This window comes from Pleurodeles waltl, chromosome 1_1 (genome assembly GCF_031143425.1).
Source record: "Pleurodeles waltl isolate 20211129_DDA chromosome 1_1, aPleWal1.hap1.20221129, whole genome shotgun sequence".
NCBI classification, from domain to species: domain Eukaryota; kingdom Metazoa; phylum Chordata; class Amphibia; order Caudata; family Salamandridae; genus Pleurodeles; species Pleurodeles waltl.
In genome coordinates, this window is record NC_090436.1 from 226,784,820 (window position 1) to 226,796,851 (window position 12,032).

The 12,032-nt window shown below is 46.1% G+C and overlaps 1 protein-coding gene across 2 annotated transcripts in view; it reads left to right on the forward strand.

The window, feature by feature from the left end:
- The first annotated feature begins 11,516 nt into the window (after positions 1-11,516).
- The window catches only part of EGFLAM (EGF like, fibronectin type III and laminin G domains), a 563,129-nt gene continuing 562,613 nt past the window's right edge, over positions 11,517-12,032 (forward strand). For both annotated transcript variants that reach the window (XM_069221264.1, XM_069221268.1), the window contains exon 1: positions 11,517-11,958. In XM_069221264.1, the coding sequence (XP_069077365.1) occupies positions 11,859-11,958 (100 nt within the window). In that variant the 5' untranslated portion in view covers positions 11,517-11,858. The remainder of the gene's footprint in view (positions 11,959-12,032) is intronic.

Here is a 12,032-nt window from a genome sequence, read left to right on the forward strand (position 1 = left end):
GGCAAGACTTGCTTCAAAATTGCAAATGTATCACTACGAGATAATGCATCTGCCAGGGAAGAATAATTGTGTGGTGGATGGGTTGTCTCAGTTACCTTTGAACAATGAAAACGTTCAGGAGGTTGACAATAGTTGTAGGAGGCTGGCCTGGCTTGCAGTGGGTACCAAGGGGTACTTACACCTTGCACCAGGTCCAGGTATCCCTTATTAGTGTAGAGGGGTGTCTAGCAGCTCAGGCTATTAGAAAAGGTAGCTTAGCAGAGCAGCTTAGGCTGAACTAGGAGACTAGGAGACGAGTGAAGCTCCTACAGTACCACTAGTGTCACATGCACAATATCATAAGAAAACACAATACACAGATATACTAAAAATAAAGGTACTTTATTTTTATGACAATATGCCAAAGTATCTCAGTGAGTACCCTCAGTATGAGGATAGCAAATATACACAAGATATATGTACACAATACCAAAATATGCAGTAATAGCAATAGAAAACAGTGCAAACAATGTATAGTCACAATAGAATGCAATGGGGGCACATAGGGATAGGGGCAACACAAACCATATACTCTAGAAGTGGAATGCGAACCACGAATGGACCCCAAACCTATGTGACCTTGTAGAGGGTCGCTGGGACTGTAAGAAAACAGTGAGGGTTAGAAAAATAGCCCACCCCAAGACCCTGAAAAGTGGGTGCAAAGTGCACCTAAGTTCCCCAAAGAGCACAGAAGTCGTGATAGGGGAATTCTGCAAGGAAGACCAACACCAGCAATGCAACAACGATGGATTTCCTGACGAGAGTACCTGTGGAACAAGGGGACCAAGTCCAAAAGTCACGAGCAAGTCGGGAGTGGGCAGATGCCCAAGAAATGCCAGCTGTGGGTGCAAAGAAGCTGCCACCGGATGGTAGAAGCTGTGGATTCTGCAAGAATGACAAGGGCTAGAAACTTTCCCTTTGGAGGATAGATGTCCCACGTCGTGAAAAGTCGTGCAGAGGTGTTTCTGTGCAGAAAGACCGCAAACAAGCCTTGCTAGCTGCAAGGGTTGCGGTTAGGGTTTTTGGATGCTGCTGTAGCCCAAGAGGGACCAGGATGTCGCCAATTGCGTGAGGGGACAGAGGGGGCACCCAGCAAGACAAGGAGCCCTCTCAGAAGCAAGCAGCACCCGTAGAAGTGCCGGAACAGGGACTACAAAGTGGAGTGAACCAGAGCTCACCCGAAGTCACAAAAGAGGGTCCGGAGGACAACTCAGGGGGTCGTGCACTGCAGGTTAGAGTGCCAGGGACCCAGGCTTGGCTGTGCACAAAGGAAATCCTGGAAGAGTGCACAGGAGCCGGAGTAGCTGCAAAACACGTGGTTCCCAGCAATGCAGTCTAGCGTGGGGAGGCAAGGACTTACCTCCACCAAACTTGGACTGAAGAGTCACTGGACTGTGGGAGTCACTTGGACAGAGTTGCTGAGTTCAAGGGACCTCGCTCGTTGTGCTGAGAGGAGACCCAGAGGACCGGTGATGCAGTTCTTTGGTGCCTGTGGTTGCAGGGGGAAGATTCCGTCGACCCACGGGAGATTTCTTCGGAGCTTCTAGTGCAGAGAGGAGGCAGGCTACCCCCACAGCATGCACCACCAGGAAAACAGTCGAGAAGGCGGCAGGATCAGCGTTACAAGGTCACAGTAGTCGTCTTTGCTACTTTGTTGCAGTTTTGCAGGCTTCCAGCGCGGTCAGCAGTCGATTCCTTGGCAGAAGGTGAAGAGAGAGATGCAGAGGAACTCTGATGAGCTCTTGCATTCGTTATCTAAAGAATTCCCCAAAGCAGAGACCCTAAACAGCCAGAAAAGGAGGTTTGGCTACCTAGGAGAGAGGATAGGCTAGCAACACCTGAAGGAGCCTATCAGAAGGAGTCTCTGGCGGCACCTGCTGGCACTGGCCACTCAGAGCAGTCCAGTGTGGCAGCAGCACCTCTGTTTCCAAGATGGCAGAGGTCTGGAGCACACTGGAGGAGCTATGGGCACCTCCCAGGGGAGGTGCAGGTCAGGGGAGTGGTCACTCCCCTTTCCTTTGTCCAGTTTCGCGCCAGAGCAGGGCTGGGGGATCCCTGAACCGGTGTAGACTGGCTTATGCAAAGATGGGCACCATCTGTGCCCATCAAAGCATTTCAAGAGGCTGGGGGAGGCTACTCCTCCCCAGCCCTGACACCTTTTTCCAAAGGGAGAGGGTGTAACACCCTCTCTCTGAGGAAGTCCTTTGTTCTGCCTTCCTGGGCCAAGCCTGGCTGGACCCCAGGAGGGCAGAAACCTGTCTGAGGGGTTGGCAGCAGCTGCAGTGAAACCCCGGGAAAGGTAGTTTGGCAGTACCCGGGTCTGAGCTAGAGACTCGGGGGATCATGGAATTGTCTCCCCAATGCCAGAATGGCATTGGGGTGACAATTCCATGATCTTAGACATGTTACATGGCCATGTTCGGAGTTACCATTGTGACGCTATACATATGTCGTGACATATGTATAGTGCACGCGTGTAATGGTGTCCCCGCACTCACAAAGTCCGGGGAATTTGCCCTGAACAATGTGGGAGCACCTTGGCTAGTGCCAGGGTGCCCACACACTATTGTAACTTAGCACCCAACCTTTACCAGGTAAAGGTTAGACATATAGGTGACTTATAAGTTACTTAAGTGCAGTGGTAAATGGCTGTGAAATAATGTGGACGTTATTTCACTCAGGCTGCACTGGCAGGCCTGTGTAAGAATTGTCAGATCTCCCTATGGGTGACACAAGAAATGCTGCAGCTCATAGGGATCTCCTGGAATCCCAATACCCTGGGTACCTCAGTACCATATACTAGGGAATTATAAGGGTGTTCCAGTATGCCAATATAAATTGGTGAAATTGGTCACTAGCCTGTTAGTGACAATTTGGAAAGAAATGAGAGAGCATAACCACTGAGGTTCTGGATAGCAGAGCCTCGGTGAGACAGTTAGTCATAACACAGGTAACACATACAGGGCACACTTATGAGCACTGGGGCCCTGGCTGGCAGGGTCCCAGTGACACATACAACTAAAACAACATATATACAGTGAAATATGGGGGTAACATGCCAGGCAAGATGGTACTTTCCTACAATAGTGAGTGTGATATGGCATTTATATAGGATGCTGTGGTATTTGTTCAAAATAATAAAACAGAGTTGGAGTTATCCGAGGAAAAGTGGTTGAAGGAAATGCAGAATGATGAAATATTATCGAAGGTAAAGGAATTCCTCAAGAAGGGGTGGCCGTCTGAACGGCAGTCACAAGGTGAATATGGTACATATTGGAAGTTAAGTATGAAGTATCTGTATGTAATGGCAATATTTTGAGGGGTGACAAAACAGTACCTCCTTATGGGATGCGAGAAACTATTGTTAAGTTGAGACATGAAGGTCATAGTGGTATAGCGAGTACCAGAAGACCAGAAGGAAGGTAAAAGAAAGTTTTGGTGTCCAGGTCTGGGTGGTATGGTGGACCGTTGGGTAAGGGAGAGCAATGCATATAAAGTAAGTGATAAGACACTTAAACCTATGGTGGCACTGTTACAAATGGTTGAATTGCCTGAGGGGCTTTGGCTGAAGGTAGTGATTGATTTCATGGGACTGTCTGTTACATCACCATCCAAGGAGTTGTATGCTATTGTCCTTATCAATTATTGTTTCTAAATGGCCAGAGGTTCATATGGTTAGCAATGTAATCATTGATGTGGTCATTGATTTCTTGGAAGATGTATTTTCCAGGGAAGGCATTTCTGAAACCCTAGTATCCGATAATGGTGTACAGCTCACGTCGAGTAAAATACAGTTTTGAAAAAAAAGGTTGTGGTGTGAGCCATGTAAGGGTGTCATAATATCATCCAGAAGGTAATGGTCAGGTTGAAAGTTTCAATAAGGTAGTTAAGGAGGCGATACAGTTAGCATTGAAATCCAATTTATCATGGAAGGAAGCTCTTCAAAGTATGCTATTATCTTAAAGAATTACACCTCATTCTGTAACAGGTAAGACACCATTTGAGTTGTTGAGGGGAAGGGAGTCGTCTTCCTAGTTAGTTCCATGGTGGTTAAAGAATAAGAAACAAGAGGAGATATTAACAAATGACTATGATCAAATAAGGGAATGAGTGCAAGAATACCATTGTCAAGTGACGAATAGAATTAATAGAGAGAGAACCATGCCTTGCGCGGTGGTAGGACAGTATGTACGTGTGAGGATCCCTGGATTAATAGGTAAAGGAGCAGCTCACTGGTCGGGTAATATGAAGATTGGGAAGGTTTTGGATGGTGCTGTCAAGCTTGAAGATGGTAGGATACGTAATTTGCGGCATGTGAGCTTCTGTAAAGAGGCTAACATACATGAGGGTTAGGACTGTGGCATGCAGGATGATATTAATGTGTATTTATTGGGGAACGATTCTATGTTGCAATCAGATATGATACATTCAGATAGTGGTTGTGGTGCTAGAATTAATTCTGGGTCTGGTAAAGGTTGTGTGCCTATTTGGCGAAGTCAGAGAGAGAAGAAATTAGCAGGATACCTTAAAGAATTTGTGATGGACTAATGATAATTGTTCTCCAGTAAGTGGGGTTGTGATCACCCAGTTATATATACAATAAAATGAACGTAAAAGAATGATAAATACTTTACATGGCAGACACATCTATGTTGTTTTCAAGGGGTAAAATGTTAATTTTTGGAGAGGAAGATGTGTGGTGATTAGAATGTAATGAGGGCCATAATGGGTATGGAATCTGGGGATAGAATGGTTGGGAGGGAGAGCGTTGTTGAGGCAGCTGCCATGGGGCCATTCCTGGTTCAAGTTGTGCTGGAATTGCTCCTTACTACGATCCTTTTCTTGGAGAATAAAATGAGCTGGAACCGTGCCTGAACCTGTTGGTGCGCCCGTTGTTGACAGTCATGCTTTTTACAATTACAACCAGAACATAGGTTAATGTCTTTGACACAGAACTGTAAGGTTAAGGATGAAATCTTGCTTTAACCTTGGTCGTGTGACTCCTTATATGTTCTGTCACGATTTTTTTCAATTATCTTTCCAGAAAGTGAGATGGCTTTCATATTTCTTACGGCTTCGTGTGGGAAGGCCTGCTATTGTGGAGTGCATCCCAAGGATTCAGGAGGATACGGGTCCCTATGGTGTATTGGGGAGGATCCTGACCAGTTTATATATCAGCGCGTCTGCGGTGTTTTTGGGGCCGGAGGAGGAGGTGGCAAGCGGCAGCGCCAGAACAAGTAGGGCAGGAGCCCTTTAAACTTAATCCTCGCGCTCCCGCTCGCGGGAAGTGCGTATGCGGTGTTTTGGGGGCCGGAGGAGGAGGTGGCAAGCGGCAGCTCCAGAACAAGCAGGGCAGGAGCCCTTTAAACTTAATCCTCGCGCTCCCGCTCGCGGGAAGCGCGTCTGCGGTGTTTTGGGGGCCGGAGGAGGAGGTGGCAAGCGGCAGTGCCAGAACAAGCAGGGCAGGAGCCCTTTAAACTCAATCCTCGCGCTCCCGCTCGCGGGACGCACTCGGGCGGCGCCGGGGCGAAGCCCGGGCCAAGGGCGGGCCCGTCCTGCGGCCGGCAGAGGCTGGGCTGGGCCACCCCCCTGAAACCTTCCCCGCGAGCCCAGGACCTTGCACAGAAATCTCAAAAAACAGGTACTGTTTCTTCTTCCTTGACGCTCCGTGACCATATTCTTGTAGCTTGCATCTCTCCCCCTTATGAGGAAAAAATCCCCGAAATACTGGGATAAACCAACTTACCATTCTTCGCCCCCATCCCCCTAAAAGCAATTGTTTGTTACTCCACCTCCTAAGTGAACCTCTACTTAGTAGTCAATTATCATAGAACTCTTGTGCTTAAGGCAGCTAGTGATAATGGGAAAAAGGAAACAAAAAGAACCCAGCGTAAATGATACTTTACTCCAAAAAAAACATACATCAATTTTGAAATTTATCTCAGGAGCAATGGGGGAAATCGACAAACAGATTATCAATGTTGAGGGAAAAATACTTACCCAGAATAGGCCACCAGTACCCCCTAACTCTTCGTCTTTAATAACAATTCCTGAGCATTTAGCTAAGCCTTTTGGAAGTGAAATTCACACTAAAACTACTAATGGTTGTATCCAAGATACAATTGACTCTATCTCAGATGGTGATGACCATCCTCCCTCACCAAAACGCAAGAGGAAACTCCAACTAGCAAGGAGGGACATACCATCAAAACAAGAGCCGCCTGTGAATATAAGACATGGCTCCTCGAAAGCACAACCCAATGCTTGTATCCAAAAAGTTCAAACTCGCCCTCAAGGCGAAAAATCTGATCATAAGAATAAACCCCATACAGCGAAAGGAAAAACTAGTCCTGCAGAGCCATTGACTGCTCTAGAAAAACTAGTTAGTACACGCTTTGACCAAGTAATGGAACGCCTAACCCAATTGGAGGGAAAAGTGGATTATCTGCTTAAAATATTGAATCCCCAATTAATAAACCCTTTAACCTCAACTGTACGACAGCTTTGTCACACCGATCTTAACGCTAGGCCTCCTCTAATATACCAGACCCAACCACCTATTCCTCAGACCACCCAAAGACAAGTTGACCCTTGTGCCTTACCTGAAAGAACTGGCAATGCTCAATCCTACAAAATGTCGCCAAAAAGAGGGGAATACGTAACTATTCCTAAAGCTTACCAGGGTGCCCCTCCAACTGGGAGAGACATTCTTGACCTCCCGCCTGCGGCCACCCCCTATGTGGCAGTTCTTGCGAATGTCCCCACTCTATCTGGAGCACGGGGGAATCATGGGTAGCCCTGAGGAACAAGGCCTTGAACTGGATTGCAACTCGCCTGAAACCTGGCCTGACAAATAAACTTTTCAAAGACATCAAGATGGTTAGATGGGTAAAATGGGTGGGTAGAAACCATAAAATATTTAAGGGCCATTGCATAGTTCTTTCATTTAAAACCCCTACGCTGGTCAAAGATATTTTAAGTAGTTTAAGTCCACATCAGATTACCGACCATGGCGTTGCCCTGCTCCCTTTGTGTTTCTTTTATACAACCACTAAAAACCACAATGGACCTGGCTCATGCCTTGAGGATCATAGAATCAGGCCGGAGCCGCAATATATGATTCCTAATGCGAATAGATTTCGGGGGCTCAGCATGGAAGATACTGATTGACTATTATCTGATAAGGAATCCTATGGGTTCAAGTACCCTACAGAAACATTGGACCTCACCCGTTTGGGTACAGACAATTCGTCAGCAGACACTGGAGAACGATCAGATACGGAATTCTCCTCTAGACAACCTGTCAATGATGAACTGTTTCCAAGACCCCTTCCAAAAAAAACTTCTACCTGTCCCTCGACTCCTCTCATATGAACAGAAACCATTACTATTCCAGGGGAAACTCAGATAATTGATAAGTCTTCTGCGGGCCAGGCCAAAGCAATGCATAAAGACCATCTTTCTTTTTTATTTTGGAATGTGGCCGGCCTCCGATCTAAGGTGGAGAATGAGGCCTGGTTAGAACACATCCAGCGCTTTCCCTGGGTGTCCCTCCAAGAGACTTGGTCTGTGAACCCGATTCACATAAATGGCTATAGGACACTACATAATCCTGCTGTTCCTTCTGCACGGGGCAGGGCTAAGGGCGGTGTGTGTACCTTTATATCCAATAAGTGTGATACAATCAAGGACATTGCTTTAATATCTAATACGTTTTATCAAGTGATCTCATGTCATCTAAAAAATATCGCACAACTGGTGGTCATTAATTTTTATAACAATGTACCTCTTCAAGATCTCCGATTAGTACTTAACCTTCTCCAGGAAGATATAGACCGAGTATGTGACTCCTCAAATAAACAGACTTACATTGTGTGGGGAGGCGAATTTAACACATACCTGTGCCCCAGCTCAACTAAGGGCTATTGCCCTCACGCCCCTGATGGTGATGACAATTTATTACACTTTACACACAACAACTCAGGCAATTCGTTGAATGAAGTTCTATTCAGCCTTGACCTCATCCCATGCAACTGCCTGACTCAGGGAAGGCCACAATTGAAACCCACTTTTAACGGTAGGCAAGCCAACACGACAATTGATTTTATTTTACTATCGAATAACCTCCTCCCTTATGTACTTGATTATGATATTCAAGACACCACATTCAGCGATCATAATCCTCAAATCGTAGCTTTCACATTTTCTCAACACGCCCTTACACACAGGGACATGGAAGAGATAGTAGAAAATATTGAACTGGGAGCAAGAAATGGTTACACCATCCGGTGGTCAGACATTGAACCTATGGGTTTCACGAAACGATTAGTGACCAACTATGCTAACGAATTTAATATTTGCCTCTCAGACAATACGAGTCCACGAGACTGTATCGAGGCCTTCATGGTAATTACGGCCGGCATAAAACAGTTTCTTAAGGCAACCTCTAGCAAATCAAAATTGAAAGAGGATAAAGGTTGGTTCAATGCTGAATGTACACAAGCTCTCAAAAACCTAAAACGCCACTTACATTCACAAAACCCGGATAAATGTCAACTAAGTTTAAAGAGGAAGGAGTATAAAAAGGCCATTAAGAAAAGAAAACAGAACCTAAAAAATGAGGCATGGCAATCCCTCTATGATGCAAGCCTCTGGAATGACAATGTAAAATTCTGGAAAATTGTGAACTCCCTGCTCCTATGTGACATAGAAACACCAAAAATGGAAATTGCCATCACGGAAGAAGAGTGGGTTGCCTTCTTTTCTGCCATATACTCCCCAGAAAATTTGGCACTAGAAACAAACCTCCCTAAATTAGACTGCCATGACCTCATTTCACCATTTACTCTAAACGAGGTCACTGACGCTATCAATGCAAGTAAAAGCGGAAAAGCCCCAGGCCCAGATGGAGTCCCAGTCGACATCTATAAATCTAATATCTCTCTTTGGGGTCCACTACTGACGCAGGTGCTACGCGCCTGCTGCTCAACTACTTTCATCTCGACCTGGGCTGAGTCTATAATTATTCCAATCTATAAAAAGGGAGATCACCACAATCCTGCATGCTACCATCCTATTTCACTGCTCGACACACTTGCAAAGATCGCGGGATGCATCATTTTAAATAGATTACAAGATTGGATAGAGGAAAATCACATCCTCTCTGATCTACAATACGGGTTTAGGGCTGGCATAGGGACAACTGAACAGGCTCTTAACCTAGAGATCATACTTGGTAAATATACAAGGGCCAAGCCCAGAGCTCTATACCTTGCATTTGTCGATTTAACCTCCGCATTCGATTGTGTGGTGCACTCAAAATTGTGGCCTATTTTGCTGGACATGGGGGTTTATACTACCATAGTCCTCTTCATCAGGGAATTGTACGCTGGTGCAAGCGCCAAAGTCCGCTATGAGCGTCAAGGGGAATGTACTTCATCTTTCCCCATTGAACGAGGGGTGCGTCAAGGTTGCATGTTAGCTCCCTTATTGTTCGCCTTGTATATTAACAGCCTAGAGGGGACTCTTTCCGATGCCTGTGGTGAACTTCCACAAGTAGGCTTTCGGAAGATCCCGGCCCTCTTGTATGCTGATGACGCCGTCCTGATGGCTCGTACCCCAGTCGCTTTGCAAAGACTAGTAACAACCTTTGATAATTGTATGGACACCTTGGGCCTCAAAATTAAGCATACTAAAACTTTCTCCATGGCATATCCTAGAAGCCGCACAAAGAATTGTCATATAGATTTAAGAGGCGCAAAACTAATCGACACAGGGACATTTTCGTACTAAGGCATTGTGTTCGATGATAAAGGTACATGGGCACAAGCCATAAAAGTGAGAAAATTGTTATTCACGAAAACTGTTACGGTGATAAAAAACTTTTCTAAAAGGGTGGGGAGAGCAATTCCCAAAGACATGATGACTCTCTACAATGCGAAATGTGTCTCAGTAGCACTGTATGGGGCCAGACACTGTTGATATCGAGACTGCACTACCTTACAGCTGACCGAAAATGCTCTCCTGAAAACAGTCCTAAGTGTCCCGCAATCAACATCAACAGTAGTATGCCATTCAGAAATGGGAGTAACATATCTTACAGATCTCATTCGTGTCCAACCAATTCTACTCTGGCATAAAGTATGGACCTCAGATCCAGCGAGGTTGAACAGGGCTATCATAGCAGATGCCCTAGCACTTACCTACTCGTCCAAAGTTCCATGGCTAAATTATATCAAGCATTTTCTTATTAAATTAGGCCACCCTGAGCTGTTTTTACCTCAGATGAATTGAAAACAATTTCCAGGAAAGACCTGAAAAACACCTGCCTCACCCACCTGGCCGAATTGAGATGGGATGTGGAGGCAAATAAATATAGTGTCAGTAGAAACCATATGATACAGCAAACAAATGGCATGGAACCATACTTATCCAAAGTCACGAACCCAAGACATCGGTTCGTCCTTACACGCCTGAGACTAGAGTCTTTTCACCGTCTCGTTAGTTTTCCCCTGATTAACGATTGGTCTTTACAACTGGAAAAATGTCCCTGCGATAACGTCTCCGATCAAAATACAATGCATACACTTCTCTTCTGTAAATATTTCTCAACTTTTAGGAAAACGTTTTTGATACCACTTTTACAATTAATGCACTTTAAACAATGTCGTCCAGCTTTCCTGTATCTTTTATCTCTTCCGTCTATCATGGTTTGCAATGGATTAGCCTTGTTCCTATGCTCAGTGATTAAGGCCAGACAATGTCTTGAGGCAAATGGGTGAGATCTCCAAGCACTATATTTGAGGTAAATTTTTACTTGTTTTTAATCAAATGGTTTATTGATTTTTACTTCTCTTTTAATTTTTTACTTGACTGTATTTATATTCATATTTATATGTATTTTATTCTCTGTATCCTCCTTTCTCTTCCGAAAATTGTTTCTTATGTATAATGACTTTTATGATTGCTAAAAACAATTGAATAACGTTTTTTTTTATGATGATGATATATTATCCTGTTTGGTACTTGGTATTATACAACTTGGAGCGCAGCCAAGCGACAGCAGCATGGTGGGGGGAATAGGACGAAATTTCTATTTTGATGAATGTGGGGAGTTTACAAGGGGTGCCTGAGATGAGAAGATGGAGCGTCCTTTTCACGGAGTAAGTAGGGGGACAAGGAAGGAAGAATTGAAGTAATTTGTTCTTAGTAAGGGTTTGTCTGCCTCGCTCGTGCCTGGCTGCTGCGCGACTCCCCGCTGACTCTTAAATCCCTCCGTGCTGCTTTATTAGTCTGAGTAGCCAGAGCCGTGTCAGCAGCGCTTCTGGAGGGATTACTCCTGCCTTATCTGCTTAGCGGGCCTGCTGTCCCGGGAGACCCGCAGGTCCCGTTTGACAAGCCGCGCCCCCCAGGACATCCAACTTCCTAAACAATAAGCAGCTACCTATGCCGGGCGTGGGCGGGAGGCCAGTGTGGGAATGCAGATGCTCTTCGGAGGAGGAGATGCGTGTCCTCTTGTGGGAGTTAATGACTTGTAAACAGCCGTGCCCGCCTGTTTGAATTAGAGGGGCTATCCGCCTACTGCCGGTGTCAAGGCGCCCGCCCGCTCTCTCGCTTCCTGCCGGAGTGTGTCCTCAGCCCCCTCCCACTCCTGTCACAGAGCCCTCCAGTGCGCCGCTGCTTCAGACCTGCTGCCTCCCCCGCTCCAGACTCCTGCGCTCGCTGCCTCTCTGTCCCGCCCGGACCTCGGAAGAAAGGCTGCCCCAGGACGAGGCACTGCGCGCCCCGTTCTGGAGTAGTTAGTCTGCATCCCCGGACAGATGGGACCGCCCGGGACGTCTGGATGCCTCGCTCTTTATTTACTGGCTCTGATATGTGGGCACGCTCTGGGGTCCAAGAGGACCACGCCGAGAAGGCAAGGTAACTATTAGGAGCTGCTCATGTCTCCTCTCCTATAATAGCTTTATGGACTGCAAGGGAGAAGGAGGGGGCGG